This window comes from Eleutherodactylus coqui, chromosome 9 (genome assembly GCF_035609145.1).
Source record: "Eleutherodactylus coqui strain aEleCoq1 chromosome 9, aEleCoq1.hap1, whole genome shotgun sequence".
Taxonomy (NCBI): Eukaryota; Metazoa; Chordata; class Amphibia; order Anura; family Eleutherodactylidae; genus Eleutherodactylus; species Eleutherodactylus coqui.
In genome coordinates, this window is record NC_089845.1 from 7,550,370 (window position 1) to 7,571,364 (window position 20,995).

Consider the following 20,995-nt stretch of genomic DNA (forward strand, 5'->3'; position numbering starts at 1 on the left):
ATCCAGATTCCTGCTGCTGAGGGCAGACTTGTACACAAGCAGCATGAACCTTCCTGCAGTCTAACTTGGGGCAACTGCAAGAAGTTTCCTGTCCGCAGGGGCCGATATCCAACAACTAATGGAAGTTGTGCCACTGTGAATGGTTTCTGAAGGCCAGAGGAGGTCCACTGGTGTCTAACTCTCAGCTTCTAAAGCCTTGTCCATCTTCCACACTTCCTCTGTATTTAGGTAACATTATTTACAAGGACCTATCAGCAACTAGAAGCAAATACATCTTCACAAAATCACTTATTTAAATTGGGTTCTTAGACATTTTTTAACCTTTTGTGTTCCTTTCTTGTTACTGTCCAAACCAAAATATTCTTAGATAGAGATGGTAGCGTAAGCAGCACTCCGTGGAACTCTTTTAGAACAAAACTTAGAACATGCTTGAGAAAGTCCTCTGAGAAGGACGAAACGTCGCACAAGCTCCTATATGTACGTGGAGTTCTAAGTTTTGTTTACAACAATAAAGATGTCGTATGGACCTTTTATCATATGAAGATTGCCTGAAGATCTTTTCTTGAAAAGAGTTCCACGGAGTGCTGCTTACGCTACCATCTCTACCTAACGTTTCTGAGGATCTTAGAAGTCCGGGTCCACTGGTAAGCGTGCACCCTTCAGCTTCAAGTTTATTTCATCTATATCTCCCCCGCTTAGGCGGTTTCTTGGTGTGCTGCTGAGTTCGTGCATTTGTTCCTAACCAAAATATTCTTGAAATGTTGGTTTTCAGTCGAACGGCTGCAGGGATTGTTAAAAGCCGACGCTTCAGAATTCATTTTAAATGCTTTATATTTTGATGTTCTATCTTGCTGATGCCCAAAACATAATGAAAGCATGAATCCTCCTCTAGCTGCCCGCATGCCCCTTGCTGGCAGCTCCACGTCTGCCCTGTACGTACCGTTGGCAGCGGGACCCCAAGAGGTGATGCTTAGCTGCTATTATGTTTGGGTATGGGGAAGATCATTCTTTAACTCTGACAACCCCTTTAAGTTCCCTTGACAGCTTGGTGTAGACTGGGACAGAAGGATTTAATGGCAGCTCTACAAGCTTACATCTAATTAATAAAACCGCACAAGAAAATGTAACGATTACCTTTTGGAAGGAATTTAATCTATGGTTAAAGGAGCACTAACTATCCAGAAAGTGTATGCTCATGTAATAGTTAGTGTGTACTTCATCAATCTTATAATATACGTACCAAGTTTAAAGTGCCAGCCACTATACAATCCACTGCCTGTTTGCAGGTACTGAGCTTCTGTAGTTACTGGTATGCTAGGACGTGGGGGAGGAGCTATCTTCACTGGCTGCTCCCTGCTCTCTGCAGACACAGTGGGCACATTTACTATTCCGTATATGACAGTTTTGTGGCAGAAATTGAACCAGAAACTGTCATACACACTTCTCACCACATTTATTATGTACTTTTAGACACTTTTGGACACATTTTTATGACGACTCCAAAAAGGGCGTGGAGCCCATCATGGCGCCCCCCCAGAGACCTCCAAACTTACCTGCGGATCCGGTGTCCTCGCTCCCGCATGACGCTTCGATGTGACGCACCACAGCGTCATGTGACACGCCGGCTACGTCACATGACACGCCCACTGCGTCACATGACATGGTCGGCCGCGTCATGTGACGCGGTAGGCGGGGAAGCAGTTTCACGCTATCTTCTGCTGTGCTACAGCGGAAGATAGCGTGACAGACGGCTTCCATTGACTGCAATGGAAGCCGTCCGCGCGTACACCCGCGGCAAATAGAGCATGCCATGGGTGAGGACGGGAGATTTCACGGTGCGGAATTCCGCGGTGGAATTCCGCACCGTGAGCACTGAGCTATTAGGTTCAATAGAACCTAATAGCAGGGGGCAACGCAGCGGATTTCCGCCGCAAATTACGCGGCGGAAATCCGTCCGTGGGAAGGAGGCCTAAGTCTTAAAATTCCACAGACGTTCAGTTCAGTGGAGCTACTGTGGTAAATCTGTGCAGCAATATTCCTTGCCGATCTTTGTCAGAGATTCTTCTGCTGCCGTGAAAAGACTGATAAATCTGGTGCATTTTAAGACTGTCTAGTCTGTTGGGCCATTTACACAAAACAATCGCTCACTAGTTGTTCACCCGCCATCATCACTGACTCAGTCAGCATAAAAGCTACTGCTTGATCACGGGTGCATAGAGGATGAAGCGCTGAGCGAGAAGCCCGCAATCCAGCGATAAGTCTGCCTAAACGCTCTGCACGAGCGCCAACCACCTTGGTGGCGATGTCCGCGCTTGTGCTGCTGCTCAGTCAACTATTGTCTAGTGTAAAAATAGCATTAGTTTGTGCCGTCTGGCCTTTAGATGGTGTTTGTAACTAGCCCCCAGTGTCTGCAGTCTGCACAATCTCTGCCTCTCCTGCTGTTATGTATGTATAATACACTAGATAGGGTATACTAACCAGAGTGTCTCCAAATGCCTGAATTGTCCTGAGAAAGTGGAGGACTGGGCATTCAGATGGACCAGAGACAGATCAGTGCAGCATGGCAAGTAAGGGAAAAGAAGTACAGGGCAGTGAAGTACTGGCAGAATGCTAGACTTGCTACACGCCCCCTGCCTCAGAGTGGATTGCAGACAGCAGGGCAACAGAAAAATAGGAAAATCAGAACTCAAGTATGAAACTGGGTGCAAACAGCAGCAAATGAGAGGAAGGAGAACCTGGTGTATAGGCTTTAACATATGTCTACAGTTTTGATTCCAGTTCTCAAGCTAATTGTAGCATTTCTTATAATTCCAGGTGTGACTAAAGTAGATTATGGAGACATATCTTCAAGAGTTGCCTTGAGGCATAAACTTCAGTGCAAACCATTTTCTTGGTACTTAGAGACTGTTTATCCTGATTCCCAGATACCTCGTCATTATTTCTCCTTGGGGGAGGTAAGCTCTCTAAAATGTTATACATATAAACCTCTCTTCATAAGATGCCTGCAAAATGATTGATAAGCCACAGTATAATAGGAGAAGCGTTAAAGGGAATGTGTCGGGTCCTATGGGCCTCGGAGTCCAGGGCTGTGCCTTCTATACCGGTCTGTGTATGCAGGAAGCCATCGGACTCCTCTCTGCAGTCAGTGCTCACACACTAGGGGTTCACTTCTGTCCATGCTGCTGGAAGCTCAGGCAAGAGCTTCGCGTGTATTATGATCAAACCAACTATGTATCTGCTGATATTAACAGACTGCAGGAGCAAATGCAAGAACTCCGACATTGCTGGCTCGTTCAAATGAGGAATTGTTGGGGCGGCGCGGGCCCTGGCGGTGGGGCGGCGCGGGCCCTGGCAGTGGGGCGGCGCGGGCCCTGGCGGTGGGGTGGCGGTGGGGCGGCGCGGGTCCTCGCTGTACATCGTTGCATATTGTTGCTGTATATAGACTGCTTATAAATGTAACTACTCTGGTGTTTTCTATGCAGATCAGAAATGTTGAGACTAATCAGTGTTTGGACAATATGGCAAGAAAAGAAAATGAAAAAGTTGGCATTTTCAACTGCCATGGAATGGGAGGAAACCAGGTACGATGTGTGTTCACGCCAGTTTGCAGTCTCTTCTATTAACCCTTTAATGCAATAGTTTAGATGGTATCCTGGTATAAAGTCAGGCTGGATGCTCCACAATAAAAGGCCAATTTTTGCATCACTTTTAATAGAAGTCAGAAATAAACAGGAGCTGTAAAACCAGGAGATTCGGTCCGTTTACAATAAGTGTAATTACTGCATCTGCATGGAGGAAGGGAGCGTGGGGGCTTGTAAGCATGGTGCCACGTGGGAGGGGAGCAGTCCTGGAACAGCCGTGGAGGGTGCATGCTGCTCTACATTGGTAATATGAGGCGCTCGCTGGGGTAGCAGGGTGGTGCAGGACAATGGAGGACGCTAGCTGGGTTACAGTTAGGAGAGTAAGAAGAGGAATAGGAAACACCAGAGAGGTCCTGGTAGTGGGGACTCAGTCGTTAAGGGGCCCGATAGGTTAAACTTTATGAAAGATTGCCATATCTCTAATTGGGTTGACGGATTATTGGGAAGGGCTGATTGGGACCCAGTTGTCATGGTGCACATGGGTATCAGTGTCGACATTAGAGGTAGGGTAAGGTCCTTAAAAATAATTTCAAGGACCTAAGCCATAAGCTTAGGGTAAAACCTTTAAAAGTAGTATTTTCTACTTGCCATGTGCCACACCAAAAAGACAGCAAGGTATTAGGAGTAAACAAATGGCTAGTGAACTGGTGTGCAGAGAAGCGGACTAACGTCATGTTTGGCAGTGATGGACTGCACCTGAATGGGGAGGCTGCGGCTGTACTCGGGGGGGGGGGGGAGGGGGGTGTCGAAGATGGCTAGAAGCTTGGACTGGTGTGAGGGCAACTACAGTATAGGGGAAAATAGTGTACATACTAGCTTGAGGTGAGTGAGGAAGAACGTGTGCCTGCGGACTCGGGAGCAGAGGACACTCCTTATTTGGTGGGTGATAGCTGCGTTACACAGCTGATACCTGCCTGCAGCAGCCTTGATCACAGCTAACACCTTAGATGCTGCATTCAATGCTGACCGAAACATCTAAGTGGTTAGAGGGAAGGCAACTGCTTCTCTTACACAACACACGGTGTAATAGGATTATAGCTGAGGCACAAAGCACTGGATTACAGAAGTAACTCACTCAAAGGCCCATGGCTAGTTGTTAATGGTGGATGGGTCACCTTAACATACACTCATACTTAATGGGTAAATTTAACTATAGCAACCAGTGTCAGGCAGCTCCTGCCAAGGCAAATGAGATTAAGGGTTCATAAAAAGGGTGTAAATAAACATGATAGCTTAGTTCTACCATGGATGTTGCTGTGCATGTATGTGAGATACCGTGTTTCCACAAAATAAGTCAGGATCTTATATTAATTGTTCTCCTAAAAGAGGCGCCAGGGCTTATTTTCAGGTGATATGCTGAATTGGTTGGCTGAGGCGCAGCACTCGAAGAACCAGTCACAGCCATTGCTTTGTGGAGGCAGGATTTATGAATCCTGTAACCAGGAAGTGGTGCTGTGTGGGCGGCCGAGGACTGCGGGAACTGCTGCAGGGCTCTGGAAAGCAGCGGGAGGGACCTGAAACGAGCCGGTTGGGTGACTCAGCTGACCCGGAAAAGCGTTGTAAAAATGCAGCAATTGCGTTTTGTATGTTCGTTTTTACGCACCCAATGCATTCCTAGTGACTTTTTTTTATTTAATTGTACCTAGGGCTTATATTTCCAGCCTCCACAAAATTCCTCAAAAATCATGCTAGGGCTTATTTTCGAGGAAGCACGGTATATATAATAGGTCTTTCAAGCTTTACCAGCTCTCTAGCCACAAATTGCAAGATATGTAATATGTTTTCTACCATATCATTGACTGTTCTGACAGATCCTCCAGCAGCGGACTCATCATACTTTTTCTGTTACCCAAGGTGTTTTCTTACACAGCTAGCAAAGAAATCCGAACAGATGACTTGTGTTTAGATGTCTCCAAGCTTAATGGCCCAGTGATAATGCTGAAATGCCACCATCTAAGAGGCAATCAGCTGTGGGAGTATGACCCGGTGGTAAGTGTCCTTTACCTCTATCCAAACTGTGATATAATCCCTCCAACATCAAACATACAGCGGAGCGCAAGCGGGTCGGTCCAGAAAAAACACTCCACAGCAGAAGCCAGAATGTCAGAAGCTTCCAGTCCATATCTACATCCGTAAAATCAAGGAAACCGATGTAAAGGCGGAAGTCAAGGAGACTTGTAGTCAATGCACTTCATGGCCACGCCCTCCTTCATGGCCACGCCCTCCTTCATGGCCACGCCCTCCTTCATGGCCACGCCCTCCTTCATGGCCACGCCCTCCTTCATGACCACGCCCTCCTTCATGGCCACGCCCTCCTTCATGGCCACACCCTCCTTCATGGCCACACCCTCCTTCATGGCCACGCCTCCAGAACATTGCAAGGGAATAAATAACAAAAAACACCCCCCATTCACATGAGCAAAAACCCATATCCCTACTATTAGGACTCGGCCCTTAATCATTGTATATTGAAAAAGGGGCATAAAACAATCAAAATCGCTCGTTTCCCGCTGCAAATTGTTTGCCAAATTTACAAACTTTTAGCTGTTTGCAAAAGTAAAATAACACTGCTAATATAACAGGCGGTTTCTCCGAACTCAACACAAAATGCCACTTTTACGCCTCCCACACACAGGCCTTAAAAGTGCTGCACTAAGCCTCCATTTATCTCCGTGGGGCTTCTCAGAGGGGCGTTTTTGCGCAGCGTTTATAATGCACGATGAAACCAATGCTGTATGTTCTATTTTCGGGCGTTGCTGCTCGTTTTTGACGCGCTGCATCACTTTTTGAAATGAATGGGGTGCCTTAAAACCATGTTTTTAACGCTGCTTTCTCTGCCTCCGGGAGCAGGGATAATGGTGACATCATCAGCTGGCAGTGCCTGCGTTGTCACAGCACAAAGTATGCAGTAACAGCGCTACGTAGGAAAACCTTTACAAACGCTCATGTGAGAGCGGCCCCAGGGGATATTGCAGGAATCACCGAAAAAAGCCTAATGTCTTCACAGGATAGAATTAAAAAACAACACCCCGACACAAAAACCTTGCGGGTCCGGCCATATGACTGCGACTCGTGAGGTTTTGTAGCCCATGTTTCCCTATGGAGCCTTCCTCTCTGTTGCATCGCATCACATGAAAACGCGATTTTTGTGTGGTGCGATGCAACTTTGACAGTAGGAAATCCTACTTTCAAAGCCATAACCTAAGCCTTAGCTGCAGGAATAAATAAAATACACATACATCACCTAAGTAGTGCTATCGGCCTGGTCGCGTCTTCTCCTTGGTCCCTGGCACTTTTTCTCTTCTTCTCTTCTGGCCGGGGATTGAAAAATCCCCGCCTCCTAGAAACTCGGCCTCTGATTGGATGACGCTTAGCCAATCACAGCCAGCGCTCAATGACAGCTCTGACAGCGACTCATGTCACTACAGGGTATGTTTCCCCTGTAACTGGGGCTCCTATGTATGCAGCTCCTATGGATGCCTCAGCTACAGTGGGAAAAGTGTCAAATTTAAAAAAAAAAGAAAACATGAATGTCCCCCAGAGGTCTTACATGACATCATGGGGGACATATTTAGGGGTCAAAGAAATAATTCCATAAATAAGTAAAACAAAATTACAGAATAAAACAACAATATAAACATAAGAAAGAAAATAACCCAAAACCGTCGCCGTATGCGCCCTGTAATCCAAAACTGTATATTATATATCAAAACATCTGAAACAAAATGGGGAACCCGGTCCCATACTTTATTTTAGCATAAATATACCAATTTTTAAAAAAAACTAAAAATGTTAACTTTTTTTTGCTTTTTCCTCCAATAAAACTAAAAAACGTGGCAAAAAGTCAGTGAAAAAGATATTTTAAAAAATCGCCCTATATGTCACGGAAAAAAAAACACAACAAAAATAATTTAATAGCTAAAGGGAAAAAAAGGGCAGTTAAACTACCACATGAGTAAAATCCCTAAAAAGTGTCTGGTTCTTAACCTCTTGAGTGGCACGCCCGGAAATCTTTCCGTGAGGAGCTCCATTGCCCATAGGGATATAGCCCAGAAGATTTGCGGGCTATGTCTCACTATGGGACCTGCAGAGCACAATGCCATAAGCTGTGGCAGTGTGCTCTGCCTGCACAGTCCCTCATAGAACAGTGCAGGACTTTAAAAAAAGAAGCAAGAAGATATCACCGATCTGTCGGCAATCTCCCGCTTCTATTTTCAAACTCCTGCACTGCTTTGTTTACAGGTTGCCACAGAGACCATGGGCTTGTCAAAAGCTGGAAGATGGTCTCTGTGGCAGAGAGAGCTGGTGCTTGGCTGTCAGAGGATAGCCGGACATCAGCTCTTACAGCATTGATCAGAGAAAACCTCCGATCTCTGCTGTTAACCCTTTACATGCCGTGGTCTAAGCGACTGCAGCATGTAAAGGGCTGACAGAAGATAGCTGAACACCAGCTCTTACACAGCAGAGAATGGAGAAAACCTCTGATCTCTGCTGTGTTAACCCTTTACATGCTGCAGTCTATGCGACCGCAGCATGTAAAGGGCTGACACCATTGGACCCCCGCAATGTGATCAGGGGGTCCTGATGGGTCTCTGTGGAAGTCCCCTAAAGCAGTGTTCCCCAACTCCAGTCCCCATGGACCGCCAACAGGTCATGTTTTCAGGATTTTCTCAGTGTTGCACAGGTGATGTAATTATTGTCAGTGCCTCAGACATTGCCACAGGTGTTCTTACTGTAGGATATCCTGAAAACATGACCTGTTGGTGGTCCCTGAGGACTGGTGTTGGGGACCCCTGCCCTAAAGAGACACGAATTTTAAAAAAGTTAAAAAAAAAAAAAGTAAGAAAAAAAAAATAAAAGCACTTGTCTCCCTTTATTTTGTAAAAAATTTAAAATTAAAAACCAAATTACACATGTGGTATCCGTGCGCCGTAATGACCCAGAGAGGGAAGATGGTACATTATTTAACCCTTTAATGACACGGCCCTTTTTTTCTTCCTTTGTTTTTTCCTCCCCCGTTTGAAAAATCGTAACTCCTTTATTTACCCATCGATCCAACTGGCTTGTTGTTTTTTGCGGGACGAGTTGTATTCTTCAATGATACCGTATAATGGACTGAAAAACCGTTACAAATTTCTAAGTGGAGTTAGATGAAAAAAAAAAAAAAGACACTTCGCCATCTTTCGGTGCTTCTTGTTTCTACGGCGCACAAACTGCAACGAAAACGACCTGATAACTTTATTCTGCGGGTCGGTACGATTACTGCCATACCAAACTTGGAGGGTTTTTTTGTTTTGTTTTTTGTTTAAAGGGGTTGTCTCGCGGCAGCAAGTGGGGTTATACACTTCTGTATGGCCATAATAATGCACTTTGTAATATACATCGTGCATTAAATATGAGCCATACAGAAGTTATTCACTTACCTCCTCCGTTGCTGGCGTCCCCGTCTCCATGGCTCCGTCTAATTTCGGGGTCGTCTTGCTTTTTTAGACGCACTTGCGCAGAAGGGTCTTCTCCCTTCTGGACGATCCGGGCACGAGCGGCGTTCTGGCTCCGCCCCCTTCTACGCGTCATCGCGTAGCTCCGCCCCGTCACGTGTGCCGATTCCAGCCAATCAGGAGGCTGGAATTGGCAATGGAACACACAGAGCCCATGGTGCACCATGGGAGAAGACCCGCGGTGCACCATGGGAGAAAACCGCAGTGCATCCCTGGGAAAGGACCGGCGGCCATCTTGGGAGAAGAATTTTATAAGTTCATCTTTCATCACATCGGTGAGTAGCAAGCGGTTTAAAAACTGCTTTAAAATGCTATTTTATGCCAGGGGGGTGACAGGGGGAATGGGGTAAGGTACAATTTTGATGTTTGCCGCGAGACAACCCCTTTAAGTTGTTAAATTTTTAAAATTTGTTGTTGCTGTATCTTCTGCGCACAACTTTTTTCCATCGACGTAGTTGAGCAAAGGCTCATTTTTTGCAGGATGTCCTGTAGTTTACGTTAGTACCAATCCAGAATACATACGAGTCTTTGATCGCTTTTTAGAGCATTTTTTCTGGGAGACAGGGTGACTGAAAAAGTGCATTTCTGGCTTTCTTTATTTTTTTTTTTCGGACTACGTTCACCATGTTGGGTAAATAATGTGCTACTTTGATAGATCGGACTTTTACGGACGCGGCGATACCAAATATGTATTTTTCTTTTATGATTTATATTTTTTTTCTTCTATATATGGCAAAAGGGGGGCGATTTTAAACTTTTTTATTACTTTTTTTTTAACAATAAATAAGACTTTATTGATCTTATTTTAACTTTTCTTTAAAGGTCCCCTGGGGGACCACAACTAGCGATGCTTTTATCGCTCCTGCAGTATGACGTAATGCTGTACGATTGCAGCTATTGCCCGTGGGTGTCAGCTGTAATAAACAGCTGACGCCTGTGCTGTATGCAGAGAGGTTACGCCGCGATCTCTCTTCATACATACTCCGACGCTGCAGGATGTAAATGTACAGTCTGGAGTGGGAAGAGGTCAATCTGCAGGGGGCACGGCATGGCAAAAACATTTAAATCATGGGAAAAACAGCTAATTTAGTCTATCTCACCATACAAAAAACGGAATAGAAAGTGATCAAAATGCTGCACAGATCAATAGATGATAATAAAAAGTACGACTCATCCCGCAAAATAAAACCCCACACAGCTCCGCTGATAAAGAGTTAAATGATCAGGGTCTTTGAATGCAGCGATTAAAGAAATATATATATACAGAGGGTCCCCTACTAGCGAACAGGTTCTGTTCCAGGAGCCGGTTCGCAAGTACATTTGTTCATAGGTCCGAACAAATGTTTGTATGGAGCAGGATCGCGGGTGGATCCCGCTCCGTACAACCTCACGTGCCGGCTGTTCTTACAGCAGACTCTCGGCGGCAGCACTTCCTGAAAGGCCCCAGGGCTGCCTATGCAGAGTGCCTATCAAGCGCACGGCTTGATAGGCGCTCTGCATGGCCAGCCCTAGGGCCTTTCACAGGGCCCTCGACTGCCTAGCAACCGCACAGAGTCCCGCGATCTGACCGGACAGGCTTGATAGAAGCCTGTCTAGTCCCTGCACAGTATGATGTCATGCCATAGCATGACATCATACTGTGCAGGACAGATTGTTCGTAACTTCCGAAGTTCATAACGCGAACGTTTGCAAGTTGGGGACTATCTGTATATATATATATTTGCATGTATATATTTTTTTATTTTTTTTAACTGCGAAAAAGAAAAAGCCTATTACAATTTGGTATTGCCATAATCGTACCGGCCTGTAGAATTACTTTAATACATTATTTATACTGCTCAGAATATGCAGTGAAAAGTAAAAAACATGCCAGAATTACAGATTTTGTTAATCTTGCCCCTAGAAAAAAATGGAATAAAAAGCGATCAAATTTTTACATGTTCCTAAAAATGAGATAAATGAAGACTGGAGTTCATCCCGCAATAAACACGGCCGTCTAGAGCGCTGGCAATGGGAAATAACATTATTACGGCTCATGGAATGTGGCAACACAAAAGCAAACCTTTTAAGAAAAAAATGTGTTTTAAATGTACAAAAATAGCAAAACATAAAAACTGTATAAACTTGTTATCGCCGAAATCATGTAAATCAGAGAATATCGTTATCACACTATTTATTCCGCACGCTGAACGCCGTAAAAATCAAATCCAAAAAACTAATGGCTGAACTTCTTTTTTTTTTTTCTCCAATCTCCCTACAAATTTTTTTTACAAAAGTTGCAATACATTATATTTACCCAAAAATGATGCCATAAAAAAGTACAACTTGTCCCGCAAAAAACAAGCCCTCATACGGCCGTGTCAGTGGGGAAATGAAAAAGTTATGGCTCTTGGAATGAGACTGCAAAATTAGTTGAAATTAAATGATTAGACCATTTAAAATACCTGCCCTGATGGGTCTGACAGGGGGGTAAGAAACCCGCCACTGAGGGGGTTAAAGAACCTGCCCTGGTGGGTCTGACGGGGTAAGAAACCCACCACTCAAGGGGTTAAAGAACCTGCCCTGGTGGGTCTGACAGGGGGGTAAGAAACACGCCACTGAGGGGGTTAAAGAACCTGCCCTGGTGGGTCTGACGGGGGTAAGAAACCCGCCACTGAAGGGGTTAAAGAACCTGCCCTGGTGGGTCTGACGGGGGTAAGAAACCCGCACTGAGGGGGTTAAAGAACCTGCCCTGGTGGGTCTGACGGCGGGGTAAGAAACCCGCCACTGAAGGGGTTAAAGAACCTGCCCTGGTGGGTCTGATGGCGGGGTAAGAAACCCACCACTGAAGGGGTTAAAGAACCTGCCCTGGTGGGTCTGACAGGGGGTAAGAAACCCGCCACTGAGGGGGTTAAGGTACAAAACGGCTTGGTCCTTAAGGGGTTAAAACCAGAGCAAAAATGGTACTTACTGCCAGATAAGGATGCAACATTGATAAGAGGGGAGGCCGGAGATGGACTAGTTCCTCCGATATCTCCTTTCAACGGGGATTCTTACCATCAACAATGATGCTACAGTTAGGAGAGGCCGCTTCAGGGAAAGGCAGTCAGGAATGGTGTCACCTCAGGGGTCCCATCCCAAGCTCCGTAGAGATGTCAGATATTGTACCTCCCAAAGGCCGCTCTACTAGATTCTTGGTGGAAACCTATGGTGAGTAATGACAAAGCATGACCCCTCTCGCAAAGTACCGCCATATATCTTCTCATCCTTCGTGGAGACCCAAAGTGAGTGCCAGCCCAATGGATACTAACTAGGCATGACGCTCACAAATGGGTTCCAACATTTTGTCAAAGACTCTACCTATGGTGGGTGGCATGATTAGCAAGACTTAGTACTGACATGGCATGGCCAACCTATAGAATACCATGTGTCTATGGATTTACTCTGAAAACCAAACTGAGTGCTGGAAGTGACTGTTTGTAACATTCGCAAATGTCTTAGTTCTAAAAGAATCCTACCATGTATCCACCGACTTGATCTAAATACTCAGTGGAAAACCAAAGTGAGTGCCAGCCAGAAGAGATGCTGACTGTGTGTATCACCCACAAATGGGTTCTACGTGTGTCTTTGATGCAGATAAATAATCTTTCATCAGGAGTCTAATGGCCTTTTTACAATGGCCGACAGTCTGCAGGACTGAAAGTCGCCTATAAGAACGTGTGAACCAATAGGGCCATATCCCTGATTGTGAGATAGGAGAGAAGCCTTATCTGTGCTGAACCTCACATAATCCACAGAGCGCACCTTCACCACAGATGGTTTTATTCTCCTCATCCACAGGGCGGATTTTCTGCTCCATTGAGACTAAACACCATGTGTTCCACTTCTGAAACCTGACCACTAGGATGACTGGTAACAAAGTTACCACGGGAGGTGCTGAGTTCACCTTCAATGGAAGTGTTCAAACAAAGGCTGGACAGACATCTGTCTGGAATGACTTAGTGATCCTGCTCTGAGCAAGAGGGTTGGACCCGATGACCCTGGAGGACCCAATGACCCTGGAGGTCCCTTCCAAGTCTACCAGTCTAGGATTCTATGAAAGTCTATCACTCCTTGCCACCAAGGTCTCTGAATACCCCATAAGCCCATTCCACATAGGAAAGGCCAGCCAACCAATGAAGGCTCCCACCCGATTGTACCTCTCTGCATTAAAGGGGCATTGAAGTAGGAAGTGCTTTACAACACATTGCTGCACTCTACACATGGATAACCCCGATCTCCAGAGCACCTGTACTTCAGATTATGCCATACATACATGTTCCTGTGGAAACTGTGCCAAGTCCCAAAGCTTCAAGACGAACCTGATGCATTTCAACAAACACAGCTTTGGCCCAGGTCCCAACTTGGGTAGTCATTGAGTGCCAGGGGCATCTGGATGCTCTTGTCAATGAGCTTCCTGAAGAGATCTCCCACTTCCCCAAACCCCACAGTAGCATAAGTCAGAAGATGTTTATGCAGCATGCGAAGATTCTTCACTTGCCCTCCTGTTTCCCATTCGTGGAAGAAAGGCCAAATTATCCCCTGCAGGAGAGTAACCAGAAGTTGCATATGTTGGTCTTAAAGATGTTTACAAGAAATACAATGTGGTTGACCATACACAATATCGTCTCCTCGCGTGCTACTTCACCTCTCTCCTAATCAGGTTCAACCTATTCCCACAGGATGTTAGGAAGAACCAGTTGTAGCCCTGGCTCCAGAGAGACTCTGGCAAAATACATACACTGCTCAGGTAGATGAATAATCCAGTTTTGTTTTGGAGTATTCTCCGCAGCCAAACTATATGCCAAGTCCTGTGGCACTCTGAGTGGCTTTCAGCAACTTCCTGATCCATCCTGACCCCTGACAGAGATCCACTATCAATCCTCAAGAAAAGGATCAATTCCAAACACATATAGTGAGGGGCTCAGAGGACAGTCCTGACAGACACCAGACCCAACCTGAAAAGTTCAGCCTACCCAATCGTAGACCAGTGAGAAAGTCTCAGCCCCTGAATACGATGTCCTGAGCCAATCGACAGATGCTCCCAACAGGCCACAACTTAGTAGAACAGACCAGAAGTTCTCTTGGTTAACCCTATCAAAAACTTTGACCTGATTCAGAGAAAGCAAGTACCCCTCCCACTGCCCAGCCTTACTCTGCTCCACTGCACCAGGAGCTCAGGTACTGGACCTGGAAGAGGCTGGTAGCAGTCACATGTTCATTGTGAGCAGCAGTCACATACATGCCCTTCATGTTACCTACTCTGACCTTTACCCGGAGGCAGACAGCATGTCCTACATGGCCTTACTCTGACCATCACTCAGAGGCAGACAGCATGTCATACATGGCCTTGCTCTGACCATTACCCAGAGGCAGACCACGTCACACATTGCCTTAATTTGACTATCACCCAGCGGCAGACCGTATGTCCTACATGGCCTTACTCTGACCATTACTCAGCGGCAGATCCCATGTCATACATGGCCTTACGCTGACCATTACCAGAGGCAGACCGCATGTCCTATATTGCCTTACTCTGACCATTACCCAGAGGCAGACCGCATGTTTTACATGGCCTTACTCTGACCATTATTCAGAGGCAAACCACATGTCCTACATGGCCTTACTCTGACCATCACCCAGAGGCAGACCGCATGTCATACATGGCCTTACTGTGACCATCACCCAGAGGCAGACTGCATGTCCTACATGGCCTTACTGTGACCATCACCCAGAGGCAGACCGCATGTCCTATATTGCCTTACTTTGACCATTACCCAGAGGCAGACTGCATGTCCTGTATTGCCTTACTCTGACCATTACCCAGAGGCAGACCGCATGTCCTATATTGCCTTACTCTGACCATTACCCAGAGGCAGACCGCATGTCCTATATTGTCTTACTCTGACCAATACCCAGAGGCAGACCGCATGTCCTACATGGCCTTACTCTGACCATTACCCAGAGACCGATCGCATGTCCTACATGGCCTTACTCTGACCATCACCCAGAGGCAGACCGCATGTCATACATGGCCTTACTCTGACCATTACCTAGAGGCAGATCGCATGTACTACATGGCCTTACTGTGACCATTACCCAGAGGCAGACTGCATGTCCTACATGGCCTTACTCTGACCATTACCCAGAGGCAGATCGCATGTCCTACATGGCCTTACTCTGACCATTACCCAGAGGCAGATCGCATGTCCTACATGGCCTTACTCTGACCATTACCCAGAGGCAGATCGCATGTCCTACATGGCCTTACTCTGACCATTACCCAGTGGCAGACCGCATGTCCTACATGGCCTTACTCTGACCATCACCCAGAGGAAGACTGCATGGCCTTACTCTGACCATCACCCAGAGGCAGACTGCATGTCCTACATGGCCTTACTGTGACCATCACCCAGAGGCAGACTGCATGTCCTACATGGCCTTACTGTGACCATCACCCAGAGGCAGACCGCATGTCCTACATGGCCTTACTCTGACCATCACCCAGAGGCAGACTGGATGTCCTACATGGCCTTACTGTGACCATCACCCAGAGGCAGACTGGATGTCCTACATGGCCTTACTGTGACCATCACCCAGAGGCAGACCGCATGTCCTATATTGCCTTACTTTGACCATTACCCAGAGGCAGACTGCATGTCCTGTATTGCCTTACTCTGACCATTACCCAGAGGCAGACCGCATGTCCTATATTGCCTTACTCTGACCAGTACCCAGAGGCAGACCGCATGTCCTATATTGTCTTACTCTGACCATTACCCAGAGGCAGACCGCATGTCCTACATGGCCTTACTCTGACCATTACCCAGGGACCGATCGCATGTCCTACATGGCCTTACTCTGACCATCACCCAGAGGCAGACCGCATGTCATACATGGCCTTACTCTGACCATTACCTAGAGGCAGATCGCATGTACTACATGGCCTTACTGTGACCATTACCCAGAGGCAGACCGCATGTCATACATGGCCTTACTCTGACCATTACCTAGAGGCAGAGTTGGAAGAGACCTCTGGAGTCATCTTGTCCAACCCTCTGCTCATTGCAGGATCACTGAATCATCCCAGACGGATGTCTATCCAGCCTCTGTTTAAACACTCCCATTGAAGGAGGAACCCCCCCCCCCAATCATGTGGCAACCTGTTCCACTAATTGATCCCCCTCACTGTCTAATATCTAATCTGTGTCTCCCCCCTTTCAGTTTCATCCCATTGCTTCTAGTCTTTCCTTGTTCAGATGAGAATAGGGCTGATCCCTCTGCACTGTGACAGCCCTTCAGATATTTGTAGACAGCTATTAAGTCTCCTCCCAGCCTTCTCTTCTGCAAGCTAAACATTCCCAGATCCTTTAACTGTTCCTCATAGGACATGATTATATATGAACGAGTACAAAAATGCTCGGGTGTTCGTTATTCGAGTCGAGCGTTTCATAATATTCGAGAGCTCTATTCGAGTAACGAACCCCATTGAAGTCAATGGGAGACCCAAGCACTTTTGTATTTGACCCGCCGAGTGCCGAGCTTCTTTTTTTTTTTTTTTTTTTTTTACCTGCCGTGCGGTCGCTGGCACGTCACAGCAGGAATTGTTAATGCGGGGAGTGGTCAAAACAGGGAGGGGTCGAACTCGGCATGGTACTCGCTCAAGTAACGAGCACCATCGAGTATACTAATACTCGAACGAGCATGTTCGCTCATCTCTAGACATGATTTGCAGACCGATCACCATCTTGGTAACACCTCTCTGAACTTGCTCCAGTTTGTCTGTCTTTTTTTTAAAGTGGGATGCCCAGAACTGGACCCAGTATCCCAGATGAGGTCTGTCTAAGGAAGAGTAGAGGGGGATAACTACTTCACGTGATCTAGACTCTATGCTTCTCTTACACCCCAGAACTGGACACAGTATTCCAGATGAGGTCTGACTAAGGAAGGGTAGAGAGGATAATGACCTCATGTAATCTAGACTTTATGCTTCTCTCACACCCCAGCACTGGATCCAGTATTCCAGATGAGGTCTGACTAAGGAAGAGTAGAGGGGGATAATGACCTCACATGATCTAGACTCTATGCTTCTCTTACACCCCAGCACTGGACACAGTATTCCAGATGAGGTCTGACTAAGGAAGAGTAGAGGGGGATAATGACCTCACGTGATCTAGACTCTATGTTTCTCTTATTACATCCCAGAATTATGTTTGTCTTTTTGGCTGCTGCATCACATTGTTGACTCATGTTCAGTCTATGATCTATTAGTATACCCAAGTCTTTTTCACATGTGCTGATGCTTAGCCCAATTCCTCCTATTCTGTATGTGCTTTCTTCATTTTTCTTGCCCAGATGTAGGACTTTGCATTTCTCCTTGTTAAATACCGTTTTGTTAATCGCTGCCCACTGTACAAGCTTTTCTAGATCTTTTTGAATCCTCTCTCTCTCTTCTCTAGTGTTAGCTATCCCTCCTAGCTTTGTGTCATCAGCAAATTTGATCAGTTTCCATCAATTCCCTGCTGCAGATCATTTATAAAAATGTTGACCAACCCTGGGCCTAGGACAGAGCCTTGTGGTCCCCACTTGATACACTCTTCCACTTGGATGTGCAGCCATTTATGAAGCCATAGCATTACATCATACTGCAATCTGACTGGCTTGCCTGCAGGAACGATCAAAGCATCACAAGTTGTTGTCCCCTATAGGGACTAAAGAAAGAAAAAATAAGAACAATAAAGTTTTTCTAATTAAAAATAATAGTTGTAAGCCCCCCCTCCCCTTTGACATATTTATTATAAAATCTAAATAATAAAAATACATATTTGGTATCACTGCATATGTAAAAGTCTGATTTATCAAAGTAACCATTATTTACCCCACACAGTGAACGTCGTCCAAAAAAAAAAATAATGCCAGAAATGTGCTTTTTTTGGTCACCCTGTCTCCAAGAAAAAAATGCAATAAAATCGATCAAAAAGTTATATGTTCTCCAAAATGGTACAGAAAATTAGCCCTCGCACAACTATGTCGACGGAAAACGAAAAAAGTTATTGTGCTTAGAAGATGGAGACAGAAAATAATTAAATATCTCTGGAAAAAATACAAGTAGTACAGGGAAAAAAAAAAAAAACTGTTTGGTATCTTAGTAATCGTGTTGACCCATAGAAAAAAGTTATTAGGTCTTTTTTGTTGCAGTTTGTGCGCTGTAGAAACAAGACGCACCGAAAGATGGCGAAATGTTGTTTTTTTTTCTTTTTACTCCACTTAGAATTTTTAAAAGATTTTCAGTACATTATATGGTACCGCAAAAAACAGCCCTCATACAGCGACGGCGATAGATAAATAAAGGAGTTATGATTTTTTTTTAAAAGTGGGAAAAAAACAAAAAAGCTTTGTCACTAATGGGTTAAATTGTATCTGGAAAAATCCGGATGCCCTTCAGCAATCAAGATTCTATTTTTGTTAAGTCTAAAAAGTAAACAAAAAAAAAACTAAAGGCCCATTTAGACACAATGATTATTGCTCAAAGCCGCCTTTTGAGCCATAATGGTTGTGTGTAGAAATGAGCGAGCATGTTTGCTAAGGCAAACTACTGGGGCGAGTAGTGCCTTATTCGAGTACCTGCCCGCTCGTCTCTAAAGATTCGGCTGCCGGCGGGGAAGAGCAGGGAGGAGCGGAGGGGAGATCTCTCTCCCCCCGCTCCCCTATGCTCACCACCGCAACTCACCTGTCACCCGCGCCGGCAGCCGAATCTTTAGAGACGAGCGGGCAGGTATTCGAATAAGGCACTACTCGCTCATCCCTAGTTGTGTGTAACTGCACTGACATTGTGTAGTTTTTGTTAAGCCGTCGCTCACTGTTGTCTGTCAGTGTGCTGACAATGAGCCTTATCAGGGATTCCCAGCGGGATACAGCTGATACTATAGTTTCCACTGTATCCCGCTCCCTGATGACAGGCGGGGTATGAAGAACGCAGCTGTCCCCGCTTATTCTCTGCATCCTCCGGAGCGCCAGGTGAATGCTCAGCGTTATTATCTTGCGATGTAAATGACACACAGACATGTTTTGAGTGATAATCGTTGTGTCTGAATGGGCCTTTAAAGTAGTCCAGTTGGTGGATAGCTGGAAGTAGTTCAGTGTAATGTCTGTAAAGGTTCCTACTATTGTGTATGTAGCAGCTTGCTGGTTTTGCACAAAGTGCCCGCGGTTGGGGATTGTTAGATTATAACTAGTTGTGTGCTTCACTTTCTGAAATGTGTTTTACTCCTTTTCTGTAGAAGTTAACGTTAATCCACGTGAATAGCAACCAGTGTCTGGACAAAGCTGCAGAAGAAGACATCCAGGTCCCCAGCATCAGAGACTGCAATGGCAGCCATTCTCAGCAGTGGCTTTTGCGAAATGTTACACTTCCAGAAAACGTTTGAAATATCTTGTTATTGGCAACAAGCCGAGAATAAAGAACTTTAATAAACTAAGCATTGACTGCGCTACCTCTGCACTTGTATCTTGCACATCCTTCAGCATCCAGAGATGGAAGAGAAACTATTTTCTGCACTCGTGAAATGTAGGGGGCACATATCGTGTGGGACCTCTCCGCAGGTCCCCAGGAGCCCCCGCTGAGGATGTGGAGGGGTACACTTTGTATCGGAGCTGTGCACACTGACGTTTACAAGAAGGAGAACTAGAGGAATGGTGTCTGCATATCTGTACGGTCCGCCTCTACATCGGGACACTTCCAGGTTTAGCACTTCCAATGTGCTCCATATGTGGAGACAAGAATGTACAGAGTAGTGAACTGCAGAATCCCCAATGACATCTATTCATGCCCATTGTTTCTATGTGCAGAAAACAGGGTTAAAAAGTTGAGAATCGCGTATATCAAAAGTACAATTTGTTATAGCAAAATATCAGATTTCTATGTAATTTTTTTAACCTCTGCTGGGATAATAACCAATTAAAATGACGTTATTTCATCTGTGTAATAGCTATGGGTAGAGTATATTTTTCATGATGGAAATGTTACTTTTTAAGAGAAAAGCAGAACTGTGGCAGGAGAAGTCTTCGTGGTGTTTGTTCCCATCTTCGATCCTGTCTCTTGTTGCTCGGGTACTTAGTCCATATTGATGTATTTTCACTTTGCCTTCTAAAAGTCCAGATTAATAATATCTCCCGCATTATGGGCCTCGCTTATCGAGTCTGCCCCGCGGTAGGACGGTCTTTGCTGCCCCTTGCAAGTAGTCAGCTCTGGTAAGGTGAAAGCTGGGCTGTGATTGGTCGGTCCGGACAACAAGGAGCGTCTTACCATTGGACAGGTTTGATACGTGAGACCCGTAGTTTTGCGTTATCTAAATGAACTCCATTTTGGTTACAAATTCTAGACTGAGCTAAATGATTCCAAATCCAACAAGAATTGCCGTGAAGTACAACTATTTGTAGTGCCCCAAATTCATACTACTGTACATTTTTTTACACAGCAATAAATCTAGTTTGTTCTAGCCACATTTTTAGTCTTGTCTATAAAAGTTCTGAAAATGAATAATGTAGACCGTATGTCACCCGTTTTGGAGGAGGTATAATTTACTGCTCCACGCTAGTTGTGTTCCTGGATATACAGACATTCAGGCTATGTCCTCAGCCCCCTCTATGAACCGGAGCCCTGGGGTAAGAGTCGCCCTAGAATGTTCACGCTTTGGCTTTGTCCTGTTGCAGACAAGAAATGTCCTCCTTTCGGAGCCACCTGGACTACCCTGCACACTCTTGCAAATGCCGGAGGCCACGCAACCTGTGCCAGCACATGCGGAGCAGCCCCAGCGCCGACACAAATTACCGGAAGAG

The 20,995-nt window shown here is 45.6% G+C and overlaps 1 protein-coding gene across 2 annotated transcripts in view; it reads left to right on the plus strand.

Annotated features, from left to right (window-relative positions):
• The window catches only part of GALNT1 (polypeptide N-acetylgalactosaminyltransferase 1), a 123,786-nt gene extending 103,125 nt beyond the window's left edge, over positions 1-20,661 (plus strand). For both annotated transcript variants that reach the window (XM_066579091.1, XM_066579092.1), the window contains exons 9-12: positions 2,815-2,954; positions 3,483-3,581; positions 5,496-5,630; positions 19,438-20,661. In XM_066579091.1, the coding sequence (XP_066435188.1) occupies positions 2,815-2,954; positions 3,483-3,581; positions 5,496-5,630; positions 19,438-19,584 (521 nt within the window). In that variant the 3' untranslated portion in view covers positions 19,585-20,661. The remainder of the gene's footprint in view (positions 1-2,814; positions 2,955-3,482; positions 3,582-5,495; positions 5,631-19,437) is intronic.
• The last annotated feature ends 334 nt before the right edge of the window (positions 20,662-20,995 follow it).